The 17,272-nt window shown below is 57.4% G+C and overlaps 1 protein-coding gene across 7 annotated transcripts in view; it reads right to left on the minus strand.

Annotated features, from left to right (window-relative positions):
* The window catches only part of LOC123931087 (BTG3 associated nuclear protein), a 100,707-nt gene that overhangs the window by 58,458 nt on the left and 24,977 nt on the right, over window positions 1-17,272 (minus strand). For 6 of the 7 annotated variants that reach the window (XM_045987832.1, XM_045987835.1, XM_045987834.1 and 3 more), the window contains exons 3-4: window positions 13,983-14,074; window positions 12,799-12,998 (exon numbers count right to left, since the gene is read on the minus strand). In XM_045987832.1, the coding sequence (XP_045843788.1) occupies window positions 12,799-12,998; window positions 13,983-14,074 (292 nt within the window). Of the gene's footprint in view, window positions 1-911; window positions 1,602-12,798; window positions 12,999-13,982; window positions 14,075-17,272 lie in introns of those variants that run through there. The other variant, XM_045987836.1, reaches the window with a different exon arrangement.

Consider the following 17,272-nt stretch of genomic DNA (forward strand, 5'->3'; position numbering starts at 1 on the left):
AGGGTTAGGTCTGCTAGCAAAGGGGCAAAACCACACAACGGTGTCCCCTCCGGCTGCTACCAGGGCAGTGTGGGAACCGCAACACAGAGCCTGGGCTCTTCCCTCCGAAGGAACAGGATCAGACAACAGACCAGTCCCTAGTCCCCTCTGGGAGGCGGCACCCCTGCCCGGGCACCCTCCGGGAGGCGGCCTGTGAGTTCTAGCAAGCGGCAGCAGACAGTGTGTCTCACGGCACAGACTCCCGGGTGCTGAGTCATTGAGCGTCTGGCAGCTGGAGCTGTGGTCCCAGGAGTCGGGGCGTGCTTTGCGGGGAGGGGGCAGGGCCGCACTGGAAATGCACAGCAGCACCACGTGCAAAGAGGCCATTCTGAAATTTTACCACTCGGGGGGAGATGATACTTTCATGAGAAGTTTCATGTAACCCAAAGTGTGCATAAAAATGCACCCAGGGTCACGGCCACACGGCTGTTAAACCCCCCTCCCCAAATCAGGGGCACAGACAGCGCCGTGTCATGCCCGTAAACCACAGGACCATGAGGTGTTTTTCTAAGATAAAAGCTGAATCACGGCATCTCATTCAGAATTATTACTTCTCAGCGATTCTACTTGTCCTCGGACAATGCCCTAAAGGAAGCCAATCCTTACACCCGGCCATAGGGCAGGCATCACAGTAACCAGGCCCTGACCCTCGACTCGGCACCATGGGTACAGAGGGCTTTCCAGATTTACGAGTCTTCTGTGTTGAAACACGAGATTCCTGGTTCTCAGGCACTTGCTCTCTCCCTGCAGCAAGTTCCGTGGAGCCCCTGCTCTCCTGCGGGATCCTACACACAGGCCTCCCGGCCCTCTCCTTCCACGAGCTGCTCGCTAGGACGGCTCTGCGGGCTAACAGTGCGCTAATGGGAACTCACCATGGGCGGCAGGACACGAAAGCTCTCGAAGTCTTGAAGGCAACAGATTAAAATTTACTCATGGCACCAACTGGCAACGTTGTTGGACAAACAGACCTTTCCTCCCTAACAGCTCTTGTCGAGGAAACAATGTCTGGAAGCAGCCAGCGTCAAGGTGAACGAGTAGCCCGAAGGGGCACCCACGACGTCCCGGGGCTCCTGGACGGGGACCGCTCTCAGCAACGCCACGTCCAGTTCCTCACCTTGCAGAACGGACTCTTTTCCTATTTTGCTTCAAGAGCGCACCATGGGCAACATGTCCGTTCTCTCTCACAAAGCCCCTTTCCCACCTTAAAGTGAAACGAGCCGTCCCTGCAGCTACACAGTCGTGCGCCGTGCATCCGGGGGGTCAGCCCCCAGCGGAACGCGGGTACCCGGGGAGGCACCAGGCTGGGTGTGAGAAAGCCGATCCCCTGCTGACCGCCACCCGGTCCCGGTGCCATACCAGCACCCTGTTTTGGCTTTCAGCAAAACCAGCAGACAACCTAGTTACCTCCTAAGCCCAGAGATCATCACAAGTCATCCCCGACGACAGCGTTCCAGCCCCTTAGACACGGCCGAGGAGCTGAGAGGCGTCTCTCCCCCCACGTGGTTCTCTATGTGAACGAAGCTTCTCAGCACTTGAAACTTTGACAACTAGCACTGGAAGTAGGACCAGGGCTGACCCTCGTCTCCCTGTAAGCGGTAAGTCATACTCATCCACGGATTCAAGGATTAGTCAACACGAAAGCCCCATCCATCTCAGGGACGCAGTCGGAATCCTGGACTATTACGAGTTCATTCTGGGCTAACACACGGACGTGGTTTTGCTTGACCGGCTACGAACGCCGTCAGGAGATCCGTCCGAAACAGCCTGTAACACCTGCGGCCTCACAGCTACAAGAAACACTTTCTTCAGCTTCAGCCTCTCTCTCTGCCCCTGCTGCACAGAAGTACGCCGGCCAAGGGACCCAGCAAACTTCAGGGAGAGGAGGAGATGGGAACGAACTTTCAAAAAAGCAAAGGAGTGGGGCACCCGGGTGGCTCAGTGGGTTGAAGCCGCTGCCTTCGGCTCAGGTCATGATCCCAGGCTCCTGGGATGGAGCCCCACATTGGGCTCTCAGCTCTGCGGGGAGCCTGCTTCCTCCTCTCTCTCTGCCTGCCTCTCTGCCTACGTGTGAGCTCTGTGTGTCAAATAAATAAAATCTTTAAAACAAAACCAAACAAAAACAAAGGAGTACGGAGAAGTTCAGCTAGGGAAAGCGCATCCGCGGGTGGAGGCAAACAGACGGTAGCGTCAGACTGTAACAAGCAAATCAGTGTCACAACACGCCAGAAATTTCACACTTTCAACGAACGCAGTGCAGGTCATCAGCCTCAAGGTGTACAAAAGAATATCTCATTTTTCAGAAAATAAGGAACATCTATATCACACTAGTAAGAATAAGACTGTCATAGAAGGGTAAATATGGGAAAATCGACCCCATGATGTGCCTGTCCTGCCTGGGCTGAACTACACTCCCCGATTATGCAATCACACTGACCTGCATGTGCTATGAAGCAATTCTGCAGATGTCATTAAAAGTCCTCACTGGCTGACCCCAAATGAACCAAAGGGAGAAGACCCCAGGTGGGCCTGGCCTGATCAGGTGAGGGGTCGAGGCCTTCTTTCCTGGTCTTGGAGACGCCAAGCGGCCCCTGCCAGGTGATCCTGACCTTCCCCTCCTGCTGACCAGCTCTAGATGTCCAGTGAGCTTGGCTGCCCCCACAAGCGTGTTGGCCAAGGCCAGCACAAACCCTTACAGGTGTACAGTCCCTCTCTCGCTCTATCACGCCTCCTTTCTCGGTCACACACACGATGATATCGCCTACTCGTGCTGCTTTAAAATAATTAGAGGTGGAAAAAGTACCCAGAGTCCCGTGCCCCCGCAGTGACACCCTATAAAACGTGTAGCTCAGTTTAGTAGGGAAAGCCCGAAACTCACCCTGGAACACTTCTGGAACGAGCCTCCAGTCCTTCCTCAGACTTCCTGGCTATGCGTGTGCGCGTGTCTGTGTGGTGGTTCTGGGAGGACCGACCCCACATGCACACCCGTGCTCCTGGGCCGACGCTGCCCCTTGAGACATGTCTGCCCTCCCAGCCTCATCCCTGCCCCCAGCAACCGCTAACCTGCTCTCCACCTGTGCGGTTCTCGCACTTGCCAACACAAGACACACGCTGGCCTTTGAGACCAGCTTTTTGGGCCGGGGGAAACCCCCAAGGTCGGTTCCCTCTGGGGACGGCTGAGAACATTCCCGCGGCACAGGGCGTCACCCGTGGGCAGCCTGCCCTCTACCCTGTAACCCCACCCGGGGAGCGGGAGACCAGCTGGTTTGGGTCATTACAAACAAGGCTGCCACAGACATTCGCGTGGCGCTTGTGAACACACGCTCTCACTTCTCCAGGCTAAGTGCCCAGGAACGGGACTGCTGGGCCACATGGAACGTCCCGCATCTCCCCTCCGCGAGGAGCCTAAGCTCGTCACTTCACCACGTCCAACTCCTCACTGTCTGCACGGACGCTGCTTTCAGGACCACGTCTAAGACGTCCGAGCCAGGTCTTGGGTCTCAAAGAGTTTCCCTACGGCTTCCTCTGCAGGACACGGCTCTACACTGAAATCTGCGCTCCACCGGAAATTCACTGTTGTTCCAGGGGTGATGTGACCCCAGGCTCCTTCCTCTCGTTCTGCCTGCAGATGTCCCGGTGTCCTGACTCCGTGAGTTAAAAGGCTGCCCTTCCCCTGTGGATGGGTCTGGACACCTCTGTCAAAGCTCCGCGGGCCTATTTCTAGGCTTTCTGCTATGTTCCACCCATTGGTTTCTCTCTCCCTCCCTCATTTTGTTTTCTAAACACTATGTGCCCAATTCATTCGTTGACAACCTTAAATCATTTTCTATATCCTTACCTGTATGTTTGTCATTTTGGTTCTTAAATTAAATAAAAACCAAAATACTGGGGCACCTGGGGAGCTCCGTCAGTGAAGCGTCTGCCTTCCGCTCAGGTCATGGTCTCGGGGTCCTGGGATCGAGCCCCACATCGGGCTCCCTGCTCAGCGGGGAGCCTGCTTCTCCCTCTGCCTCTCTGCTGCTCCCCCACTTGTGTGCTCACTCTCTCTCTATCAAATAGAAGACTTTACTTATTTGAGAGAGAGTGAGAGAGAGCACAAGCGGGGGGAAAGGGAGAAGCAGACTCCCCACCACGCGGGGAGCCCCATCCCAGGACCCGAGCCGACGCCAGACACCGGACCAACTATGCCACCCACGTGACCCTAATAGGTAAAATCTTTAAGAAATATTAAATAAATAATAATATATATATTATATATTACATTATATAAAAATAATAAAAAAAATTTTAAAAATAAGGAAAGGGGGAAAAAGGAGACACTCAGACTGTCCTGCCTGTTGTAATTCTAAGATTATGCTAATTACAAGCGAATGTGCCTGCCTAAGACGATGCTAACTACCCAAGCTGGATACGCCTACCTCAGAATGGTACTGTTCAGAAGTAAGAGACACACAGTGACAGTGACCCGTGATCAGGGCACAAGGACCACACCCCCCTGTGGACAGCGACGGAGTCCAGGGCCCCCAGCGATGCCCCCGGGAGCAGTCATGGTGGGCAGCACCGCCTCGAGGAGCCCATGTGGAAGGACACACTCTCGAAACACGAGGGCACCGCACTGCCTTCCCCGCGCAGCCCAGGCAGTCCGGTCACCCGCCCAAGGCCACACGGCCATGTGACACTGTCCCAGACTTCTCCAGGGACAGTCGAACAGAAACCAACGAGGCAACAGTTCACAGGCCATGACTGCTTCGACATTAGAATTTCCTGGGGGGGTCTAGAGACCACCCCAGTGAGCCCAGGCGCTTTGTGTTTTCTCTAACCATTCCCCCGGGATTCTGCTGGTGCCGCTAGTTCCCAGCACCAGCAACAAAATCACACACACGTTCACCCGTGTCGGAGGCACAGGTGTGCCCCGCTCGCTGTTTCCCACGTGCTGCACTCCCCTCCGCCGCACCGGTTCTCTCCGTCCACCTGCCACCCCGGTGAGTGCCCAGAGCACGCGCCTGCGTGTTCACGCGGGAATGAATTCCGCACGAAGCCCCGTGACTGAGTTCAGGCCTCTGGCTCTTGGCTCCAGACTCCTTGGTCTCAAGCTGCTGGTCCACATGCCGAAACAGACCAAGAATCACGGGCCGGAACCGAAGCCTCACGAGAAGACACCCAAAGGACCGCCGAGGGCACGGTCATCCACGGAGGGGACCTGGAACTCTGTGGGCTTCGGGGCTCAGCACAGGGCACAGGCCTGGCTGACGCTAGACCCTCGGTGAACAAGAACTCTTGGATGATCCGTCTTCGCAGCCTCACGGGGGCTGGAGAAGGAACACCGCACGCTCGGACGCATGACTTCGGGGGCAGCTTCACTGTCCGCGCGCTGAGGAGGGACTGGTGCTTGCAGAGGGCACGAATGTGCCCACGGTCTCCCCACCTATGGTGACAGAGCTCGTATTCAAAACCAAGTGCCCCTCACGCGCTCAGCCCCTGGTGAGCCCAGCCCAGGGACGGCCCGATGGCACTCCCTGCTCTCCTGCGTCACCCCTTCAGTGTGGGGTTTCACGGTTTGATTTTGACGGATTTAAAACAAAGCGTCTTCAGCTTTCAGAGCGATCATGCAAACATCCTCCAAGCTGACTCACCAATGGGCCTCCAACGTCTCTTCTGTGGCAGGAGACCGCTTTGTGACCAGGTTAGAATTCTCTGTACCAGAACTTAGACATTAACATTTCTGTCCCCTCTGCCCATCACTCACACAGAACGGGACTGTCATCTGGACGTGTGCCAAGGGGCTCTGTCAAGGTCTAAAAAAGCAACAAACCACAAAAACAAAAGACTTAAAAAGAAAATCTCCCTGAAATATGCAGGATTTAAACTATTTCTCACAAGTCGGTGTTTTCCACTTTTTATTACAAAAGGAAAACAGAAAGAAGCTGGTTGGAGCCACAGACCACCACGCCGTGGTCGACGCAGGGGAGGAGGGGCAGGGGCGCCCAGGACCCAGGCCGGCCAACACCGGAGAGGAGCTCGGCATGTGACATGCACAGGGCCCGGCGACAAACACACGCAGACCTCGGGCAAAGAGAAGCCAAAATCACGCCAAGCCAGGGGACCCAGAGTTTCCAACGGTTCTCTGGAAGAGCCTGACGTCCGCTCCGCGTAAGCCGAGAGAACGCGACAGCAGCTCTGTGAACCGGCTCCAACCTCACACAGATCTCAGGGGCGTCTCACCGACCCCGAACGGACACTTGCGCACGCGGACACACAAGAGCCAGGCTGCGTCCTCACAGAGAGAACCCCTCAGCGAGGACGGCAGGAGGGAGCTCGGGGCCCAGCTCCAACCGAACGGCAGGCTGCCCCGGGTTTGCAGCTGCAGCGAGCTCGGAGGGGACGAGCGGCCACCAACTAGCCCGTCCGCGACGGGAACGGCGGGCGGGGAGTCTCAGTGCACGGGGGTTACCCCAGCACACCCCTGGAGCTCCCTTACAGCACGGGCACGCCCGGAAGGTCAGGTTTACAACGAGCAGCGTGGGTGGTCGCTCCCCGTGACCAAGGAGACCGTCCACCAGCACCACCGGCGTTCACCACATGCAACACTCATCTAGGAGAGAAGAAGCCAGCGGCCAGCCAGTCGGGTCAATCCCAACAGTGACAGGCCCGTGGATGCTCACAGAAGCAGCATCCGCAGCTGGGGGGACGCGGGGACCGGGCCTCACACCACCGCAAGACGGAGAAGGGAGGCCACAACCACGTTCTGTGCCGAAACCTCCCCTTACGCAGGCGGGTGCGGGGGCACGACCATCCTAGGAGAAACTAACCTTCCAACGACAAGGTTAAATGACTCGAAGTGCCCAAAGGAGAGTCCCCTGCCGACTCCTTCCCGGAAGAAGTCCCGAGGGCTCAGCGAGAGCCGTGCTCTGGGCACCGGGGAGACTCCCGCCCTCCTGCCCAGCCGCTCCCAGTCTGTCGCTCGCACCAACGGAGCCGGGCAGGGACCTTGCCGTCAAGGGGGAGGCAAGATCACAACCTCACAGGGCGCCGGCTCCTTCCCAGTGCCTCCCTCGGCCCACCCGTGTGAGGCAAGCAGCCCCGCACAGCATCTGGACACACCGGAGGAACGGCCCGTGCTCTGTGGCTGCGGGAGGAGGAGTCCCGCCAGAACGTTCGAAAAACATTTGGGAACATTTCTGCCTCCCTTCCACCTGGAGTGAAGCCTCCCCGTGGACCTATTCCGCCTACGCGGGAGTCGTGATTAGGGCACAAAGAGGGGGCAGCTGTCCGACGCAGCGTGCCTCAGTCCCGAAGAGAAATCCTACGTCTACAAAAGTAGTGGAAACATCAAAAACTCAAAATGTGTACTCGAGCCCATCATGGCTGAGACCAAACCATCTGTCCATGATTCAAACAGCCCTGCCCGGAGCAGCCCGCACAGAGCTCCACTCCTGACTGAGAAGGCCCACGGCCCCGAGGGGAGCCGCTCTTGGCACCGGCCAGCGCTCCCCACCGCCGGCAGCGCTGCGAGGCGGGCACAGATGCTCGGAAGGGGACCTCTCTCTACCCGGACGCCGCAGGGCTCGCAGAGCAGCCTCTCCCAAACACCCACCACACCTCCAACAGAAGGCCTGTGAGAAACAGAACAATGACGCGGCAACCAGTAGCAGAGGGACCTTCAGTAATGTGCTGATCGAGTGTTTCAGGTCTCCGTGGGTAAATAAGCAGCTTCCAGGAAAACAACCCAACGTCCCTCCTCTGTGTGTCTGGTGTGACACAGCTCTCTGGAGGACAGGATTTTGAAAAGAAATCACTTTTACGTCTGAGTATTATAAAGAGGCCACTGGGTTACCACAGCTGTTTCCAAATTGTAGAAACACACTAAAGCTCTTCAGATCGCATAAATCTTTCGCCTTTTACTAAAGCTCTTTAAAAAAAAAAAAAAAGCTTTAAGCTTAAAAAATAAAAATCTGTTGTAGGGCAATTATATCTCAATAAAAATAAACCATTTGTGCCTTAAAAAAATAAAAAACATATGCTTTTAAAAGTAAGAAATACAAGCATTTTTCTAATTAGTACACCCCATTAATGAAAACACACAGAGAACACCCACGTCTGAGTTGCTCTCTGACTCACCCAGGAGTCCGGCCCTATAAGACCCCGCCGCACAGGGCGCCTGGGGGGCTCAGTCAGTGACACGGGTGTCTTGAGCCCAGATCATGATCTCGGTCCTGGGATCAAGTCCCTCATTGGGCTCCCCACTCGGCGGGGAGTCTGCTTGTCCCTCTGCGCTTTCCATCCCTCTCTCTCTCAAATAAATAAAATCTTAAAAAATAAATAAAGAGAAGACCCTGCTGCACAAGCAGGTCCCCCGTCCCGATCCCGGCACGGCTCTGCCCAGGTGCGGTGCTGCTGGCCTCCCGGCGGCCGTCCACTGGGGCAACGCTGCGCTCGGCCACGTCCTGCTCCCCGCGCCCTCCTCAAAGGGCGTCTAGCTTCAAAGAAGGCCCAAGGAGGAACTTCTGAGCCAACCTGGGGAGTGTCCCCGTCTGTGCACCCGATCCCCCAGCGGCCCCTGGAAGGACGAGCCCGTGGTACAGGGACCAGCACGGCCCATCCCGGAGCGCTCCGGACGCCTGCCCCTTCCGCCACCAGGGAAAGCAGCCTCAGAGGTAAGACCTCAATTCCCACACCCAGAATCACAATTTCGCAAAATCCGAATCTGCGGTGCACCTTTCAAGGACGAAAAGCACCTGCCTGCAGCCACCCCAGCCCACCTTCCCTTTCCCCAAGGACAGCACCGCCACGGGGCAGAACCCCTCCGAAGACCCTCGCAGACATCCTCATTACAACGAGCAAGCGTTAGCACCACAGAGAAACAGCTTCCGTCACTGCCTTTTCTTGACTTGCTCAGACGATGGTACTGGGGTGTACACTCTGACCATCGGACGCCACACGCCCGCTCCGCGCTCTCGCAGGACACGGACGGGGGACGGAATCTCCGAGCCGGGAGCGCGCTCACGTGGGCCGGCCGTCATCATAAGCAACCAGCAGGGCAGGGACTCTCCGAGTGCGAGTGCGAGTGCGGAGGGCCTGGGCCCTGCTCCAGGGGGCGCGGCTGGCTCTGGGCCACGGGCGGCCTCTCCAAATGCAAGCGCGAGTGGTTGCGGGGACGGTTCCTCAGGCACCATGCAGGATCCTCGTTAACTGGAAAGACCTTTACGGCGCCAACATCCGTCGGGCCCAGGGACACTCAGAGCTCGCCACGAACCATCCACAACAAATGCAGACGGGCCCTAGCAATCCTACGTTCTTCTTAAAAGCATACGGGTTGCACATAAAATAATCCAACTTTTATCTTTAATACCTTAGGTCCACAATAGATAACCGGTGAAAGGACTTTGTGACTCGGTGTTAACCCACTTCTAGTCTGTTTGGAGACTTTCCCTCTCTACGTTCACTCACTGCCCACACTTGACACTCACAGGTTTTAATTACTTACGTGTCCACATATTAGTAACTTGCTAATTAAACTATGTATTTTTTTCACTGATGTACTGGGATCAAATTCTTACTCTTTACTTCTCCCCAAAATTCCATGTTCGTGGTTTTCAACTACTGTCCTACTTCCTTAAAAATCACTTGTACAGGGGCGCCTGTTCAGTCGTTAAGCGTCTGCCTTCGACTCAGGTCATGATCCTGGGGTCCTGGGATCGAGCCCCACGTCGGGCTCCTCACTTGGTGGGGGGGAGAGTCTGCTTCTCCGTCTGCCTGCTGCTCCCCCTGCTTGTGTGCGTGCTCGCTCGCTCTGTCTCTCTCTCTGACAAATAAATACAATCTTAAAAAAAAAAAGCAGATTTAAAACCATGCCTAGGGGGGGACAGAGAAAGGGCCGTCCCTTCTATCCGCTTCCGTCAGTGTCTGCATCTAACGGTTTTACTAACGCGTTAACGCCCCTTGTGCTGAAGCACAGCACGTGTGTATTCTGGAATGATCTCATTCTACGTCACCCGTACCATTCTTTAAAGCCCGGAAACCTGAGTGAGTTGCACTAGGTTAAACACGTGCGTCCAAACCAGGAAACGTGACTTTGACTCTGCCACTTGTCAACACACGTGGAGAAAACCACAGCAGGTTGGGGTCACAGCCAGATCACAGCCAGATCACAGCACTCCCACTCAGGGAAGTGCTGATGGGGTCTCCCCACGAGCCTGAAATCACGAAAACGCTGAGGAGGGTCAGAAATGCTGGGGGTTTCCTGCAGCCCAGCAATGCCTTTCTTTATCCAAGCAGCCCCTCCGGCATCAGACTGCCCGAACCCCGGAGGGACTTGGCGCACGGGTCTGCGGGCACCGCCACCCTCCTCCCCACCCACCAGCTTCATCGTTAAAACTATGGGAAATGCCAAGCGGGTCCTAAGGCATGCCTGGGTCACCGTCGTCTTGTCCTGCTTTGCAAGATGGGGACAGTTAACACGACTCTGTGATCTGGCCCAGCTCAGCCCGTGGCTGCAGACCACGGCAGCCTGTGGCACGCAGAGGCCTGCGTTCCCAACAGCGCACACGGCTCTGGAGAGAGAAGGAATCCCGAAACAAGCCGTCACAGGTGCCCTCCTCAGCCCTCCAGCCGGTGCCGCCGAGCCCGCCGGAACCGTCACAAGGAATCAGTGGCAAAGGATCTGAATGGATACTCCCCGACTCCCGGAGATCAGCTCTTCCAGACACCGCTGAGAAAGGGACAGGCCCGGGAGGACCGCCCTGCGCACGGGCCAGCGTCTGGCATACGAGCTGGAGGCAGCGTGTCCTTCCTTCTCTTCCTACTACTCCTCGGAGCAGTGGTTACTAATGGAGGCTCCGGGTGAGCGGGTGAAGCTCTGAAACCCAGTGGGGTCCACCGGGTCATCATCTCACAAGACACCACCGCGATGTGGCGCGTAGGCCACGAAGGCTGAGACGTCGTCGGTACGTGAGGCGTTCGCGTCTAACAGAAAGTCTTGCCACACGAACTTCAAACGTCCCCGGCACTCACGTGAGAAAACACAGGATTCGAACAACGTCCCAAGCCTGAAATCTCACACTACCCTGCGTTTCCACACAAAATATTTTTGGATAGTTTTACTACAACAAATCTTCTAGGAAATCAACTATGGTTCAAGCCCAGAAAAAAATTACATTTTGCTTTATTTGAAACTTCATCAAGAACCGCTCATTTTTGGGTGCCTGGGTGGCTCAGTGGGTTAAGCCGCTGCCTTCAGCTCAGGTCATGATCCCAGGGTCCTGGGATCGAGCCCCGCATTGGGCTCTCTGCTCCACGGGGAGCCTGCTTCCCTCTCTCTCTCTGCCTGCCTCTCTGCCTGCTTGTGATCTCTGTCTGTCAAATAAATAAATAAAATCTTTAAAAAAAAAAAAAAAAGAACCGCTCATTTTGTAAGATTCCATGACGACTGGTATCTGAGTTCCCAGGCGGTGTGGCCCAGTGCGACAGCCCTCCCTGTCATGGGACTCGGCGGACGGGGTTCGGGCATCTGGCCTGCTCACTGCCTCCTTGGGAGTTTCCTCCAACCATTTACAACCCAAAACACATGCTATTTTATTACACCTTCTACCCTTTTATCCCTCCTCATGTCACAATTAAGACGTTACACTCCCTTTTCCATTATGAACTCTACTTTCTCAACATTACTTCCGAGGGTACGAAGCCACGACGGGAAATCTACGCTGAACCAAAGGCTGGCGCTGAGTGTCCCTCCTGCGAGCAGACACTCAACCAGTGTCCGCTGGGGGAGGACCCACAGACGCGGCAGGAGCCCTGTCTCAGAGAACACCACACCATCCCCCCTCAGGGACAGAGATCGGGTGTGAGGCCACACAGCATTCTCAACACAGGAGGACACCACCCATTAAACCCACAAGGCAGGGGTCATCCACAGCTGTCCCGGACAACCCAGGACACGGGCCGCCTTCAAGGCGAAGCTCATCGTGAGCACCCCCAAACCACACCAGGAACCCCTCCTCAACCCCACATTCCCCTGAAGAAGTGCACCAAGGCCTTCCTGCTGCTCCTGTCCCCAGGGTGTGCGGACACGGGAGCCCAGCAAACACTGGCAGCAAGGCCCTCGCAAACACGCTCCAAGCGCTCATCAGCCACAAGGACTAATTCTGCCGCCGCCCCACGCTGATGTCCTCGGAGCCAGCTGCGGGGACAAGCACAGGTGCCAGACGGCGCCTCAGCTCCTCGCAGGGGCCCCGGCATCTCACGGGCGCCAAGGACGGACATCCGTGAACAGGCCAAACACTGCGAGGCACCTTTCCCGTCTAAGCAAATCCTTCACCAAGCTCCAACTGAAACAGTGCCTGAAGGACCACACACGTCACGGACACTAGACTCCAAGTATTTAAAACGAAGAAAAAGGCACAGGAACAACTACTGATATGAGGGAAAATCCGGGCACTCGAGTGAAATGGATAAGCACGACCGGGGTCACACGGGCCAAGCAGAGCCGAAAGGAAGGGGAGAAAGGCATGTCTTCGAGGACCCCGAGGCCCCGGCCCAGAGAGGATGCGCGGTGCGGCTTCTGTCCGACAGAGACCGGGGCAAGGACCTCAAGGCACTGGGCTGGGCGTCCCGCGTGCAGCTGGCGGCTGTAACAAGACGGGAGCTGCCCAGCCACGCGCAAGGCCACGCGAACAGCCGGGCTGGGGGGTCGGGGGGCCGGGGAGCCGGGAGACCGGGGAGCCGGGGGCCGGGGAGCAGGCAGCCCACCCTCCGCTGGGCTCTTACCATCGCACTTTGTTGCAGGTCTGGGTCGCGCCGAGAGGGGAGCCCGCCACCATGGGGACCTGGATGGGGCTGTGCTGCTTGTTGGTGACCAGGTCCAGCTTCTCTTCTAACGACTTGCACGTGGCCTCGAGAGCCTGCAGCTTGGCCTCAATGCTGTCCAGCCGTAAGCAGATCGTCTGGTTAATGGAGTACAGGAATGACTGCAAGAGGAACAGAGAAACCGCTCAGAAGGGGCGTCACGGCTACAGGGCACAGCAGCACAGACCCCGCTCTAGAGGCCCTGATCCCAACAGGAGAACAGCCCCTGCCCCTGGGCTCCTTTGTCTCCGGGGGCAGCAGGTGTGCAGAACAGGGGCTGCGCGCCGCCCCCGCGGGTGAGCCCCGTCCGTGGCAGGAGCAGCGGCGGTGTGCAGGGTGTGCTCCGGGCGCCCGGCAGGCACACGCACAAGCAGGCCGGGCCATCCAGCCGGGGCGGCCACAGCCACGCGCTTGTGCACAGCAAGCCTGCCCCCCGGTGGCCGGCCTGGCACCTCCGGCCACAGTGCTGGGGCGGCCTCCTCCCGGCAAGGCCCCAGGCCCTGCCGCCAAACTACCCTGGGCCAGGAGAGCCCCTGGCTTCCCGCCACCAGCCCCTGAGGCGGAGACACGGCACACACCCCCGCACCCGCACCCACGAGCACCCACGCTGGTCCCTGCAGCCCGGGCAATGCTCAGCAACCAGGAACTCGCTGGCGCTCTCTCTCCCGCCCCCGAGATGGGGGGTGGGGCACGGGGCGGGCTGCGGGGACCGGGTAGCGTACGGGACTTCCCGAGAATCCACAGGCTTAGCTGACAGCCCGGCCCGCGGCGTGGGGCAGCCCCAGTGGTCACAGCAGCCCTGCCCCGAGACGGGTCTCACCACACGGCTGCCAGGCGCAGGGAAGGCTGCCTCCACGTCCTCCACGAGGACCGGGGACTGGCACCGCGTGGCGCAAGCTCCAGGGCATCACGACCGCGGTGCGAAGTGCGGAGAGCCCGGCGGGCCCTGCAGACGCCGCGCACCCCAGGCCACCACAGAGCTCCAGCCGCAGCGAGCAGCCAGGGAGGCCGTCGGGGAGCCCCTCCCGGGCAGGGGGGGCCCCTGGGGCAGTGCAGGGGTGCGGGCACCCGCGGCAGGACAGCAGGATGCGCAGGGAGGCGCTCACCTTGATGGAGGGGTCCTGGCAGTTGATCTCCAGGCGCTGGCGCTTCAGGGCCGGCTCGTCGTCTTCCGCCACCACATGGTTCTCCAGCACGACTGCAAACCGACGCAGACACGGCAGCGGTGAGCGCTGTGGCCGTGGCCGTGGCGCCCGGCCTCAGGCGTGCACGGCGTCCGTCCTAGCTCTCACGGACCAGAGCCGCACGCCGCTCCTGGGGCTCCGTGCAGCTCTCCCACCTGACTCCCGGCCTCACGAAACCCAAGGCCAGTGAGGACTTCTGTCCACGTCACAGGCCTGTGGGTGGCGACCTCATCTGGGCGCATACGCCGCCTTCCTACCAGACAAGACACGGTCACACCCACAGCCTCCCGGCCCCTGTGCTGCCGGCCACCCGGCCCCTGCGTGGGGGATCTGCAGCACCGCCCACGTCCGTGCCCACGGCCTTCCCTCCATCCCAAGGTCAGTGCAAACCAACACTGAAGATCAACACACAGTCAAACCCCACAACAGGCCAGATCCCTCCTGAGGCACACGTCCCTCCATCCCGGAGCCCTGGCCCCGACCCGGTCAACCTCAACACACACACGGACGTGCAGCGGCACACAGAACCCCAGGTTCGCCATCTGTCGCCACGTCGTACCACGAAGCCCCTTCCGTCTCACTGCAGTGTTTCTCCTCACCCCTCCCTGCCCGCAGTCCCCAGCGCGCCTGTCCCGTGTGTTTCTCCTCCTCCTTCCTGCATGGCCACATGTGGCCGCAGACATAGCGCAGAGACGCCTGTCTGCTCCGCAGCTTCAACCGACCTTCTCGCGGTAAAGCGGTCGGGGACCCCAGTCTGGAATGACAACTGGTACGTGAGAACACGCGTAGCACACACACTACAACGGGGTGTGTAAGTGTACGCCTGTAAGCATACACGAGTGCACACACGCTTTGGGGTACCATCTGTCCACCTTCCAAGTGCCCCTCACACTCCAGCCCAGCAGGACAGACTCGCCGTGACAGGCGCCCTCGTCTGCCTGTTCCCACGGCGCTCCTGTCCCTAGCCCTCCCGGGACCACCCACCGCCCAACCACCTCCACGCAGGGAAACGGAGCCGCCGTCCCCACAGCCCTGTGCGGAGGCTGGAACTCAAGCCAGCTCTCACCTGATACCAGCTGGGACAAAGGGCCCAGCCCCCGAGCAGAGAGCTCCCCGGCCCCCTCTGCACAAAGCCGCCCACACACGTGGACCTGTTGAGTCCTTACGTGCTGGGGGAGCGCTGGGGGAAAGCCAGGTGCCGGGCCTCACCGCCACCTAAGCATGGCGCTTGGACAGGAGGCTCTGAGGTTCCAAATCACATCTCAATTTTGTGTCAATGCCTTTAAGCCTGTACATACCAGATGACCCATCAAGAAACCAAAATGAATGATACACAGTCCCGAGGCTCAAACACAAGCCTTTCGTGGGTTCCAGGCAAGGATTTACTAGAGGTAAATTATCCAGAGCTGCACCTTGCAGAAACCAGCCAAGGGCCAGCAAGAACAAGAAGCTTCCCGCTGCCCGAAGGGCCATGCACCGTGCCCTGTGGATCCCGCGCGGTGGGGAAGGCTTCAACCGCCTCCACGGAAATGTGGGGAATGAACTCTCACTTAATTAAGTAAAAAAAGGGAAAATCCAGGCCACCACAAGTGTTTGTGGTTAGCAAAACACAGGTTCTCAAAAGCTTAGTCTATGTACTCCCACCGGAAACTGGTGAATTGTACGAGGACTGGAAGGCAGAGCGATCCTGGCCATCCTGACTCTAATCCTTTTCATCTGCTGCACAGGGAGCAAGTCCAGGCGGGGTAAGTGACTTGTCCAGGGCCACACAGCTCATTCCTGTGACCGGAGAGACGACGTCCTGCAGCAGCGAGGACACCTCGAGGCTTTGAGCAAAGGGCAGCAAAGCAGCCACACGAAAGGACGTGGGCCCACGGCCAACGACAAAGGTAAACACGCCGGCCATCCAGCACGGCTAGCCTGGCCAGGGCGGCTGTCCTGTGCTACACTTGCACAAACGACCAGCACTGCTTTGTAGAATTTTGCACACGTTATTTTTGGAATCAGGTAGAAGAACTCGGTGATCCTGTTAAAGCCGTGACAACCAGCTGAAGGCCAGGCCCGAAGGAGGCTGCAGTCTGTGTCCACGCCAGAGAGCTTGCGGGGCGGCCACATGGGGAGGACGTGCAGGTTCAGAGAGACCCGAGCATCAGAAAGAAGGAGACAGACGCCCACGCCCATAAGCAGTTCTACTGCGAGGATCACGGGACACTTTTATTTCTTCCGCTTGCTTAACCACCTCTAATTCGACAAAGTTCGTACTACAGAGACGAAGGAAAAAAATCATCTCCATCTCGAGCCCACTCTGGAGACCAGCGTGTGTGCCCCATGGGATATGCCGGGTGCACGCGCGTTCTCCGGGCCAGAGACCGGAAGCTGCTGTCTACGCGGGCTGCGAGGGCCCGGCGCACAGCAGTCTCACCGGACAGCCAACTACGATCCCAGTTACTCTGGGAACGGAGACTGGACAAAACCAAGGTCAGACACGATTTCTCTAAGCCTTCTTTGAACCATAACCTACAAAGAAAGAATTTATTTGGGTACTAAACTATACAGACCTTTAAGAGTTCTAAAAAAGTTTAAAATCTATGTAACTGGAACAAGTTTCTCATGTAACAGCGCAGTGTGTGTTTTCTAGACATGGTCGTTCACCTACCAAAATATGAAGTTATTTTTCAAATTTTTATGGACAGTGATAGTGTTTCCACTTTTTTATTTTTTTGCTTTTTTTTTCTTTTGCGCTCAGTGGCACCAGAGGCGTGGTGCGGAGGCCGGCTGCCCCCGAAGCCTGTGCTCACCCGGCTCCACCCCCCGGTGCTGACTCTGCTCAGTGACCTGACAGACTCTTGATCTCACCAGCCACCGGGTGACAGCCGTTCTTAACAAATTAGAGGCAAAATCAGAGAAAAAGCACAGCGTCCCATAAAGAGTGCCTGTACTTCTTCGCGACTGGTCCTCCACTTGTAAAATCGTTTACACTGCCCTCCCTCCCGGAGCACAACTACGTTCCAAATAGGTATTTTTTATTTTTCCCTCAGTGAAGGTTTTTTTCAATTAACATATCAAATAGCTCATAAAAGACAGACATTATTGTACTCTCTTAGGAGATTTCTGAAAATTCTCTTTTCCGTGGGGAAAAAAAAAGTCAGCGTTTCAAGTCCACGATTCCAAAACCCATGACCAGGAACTAACACACTCAGTGATTTTGTCAT

Source organism: Meles meles, chromosome 19 (genome assembly GCF_922984935.1).
Source record: "Meles meles chromosome 19, mMelMel3.1 paternal haplotype, whole genome shotgun sequence".
Classification (NCBI taxonomy): domain Eukaryota; kingdom Metazoa; phylum Chordata; class Mammalia; order Carnivora; family Mustelidae; genus Meles; species Meles meles.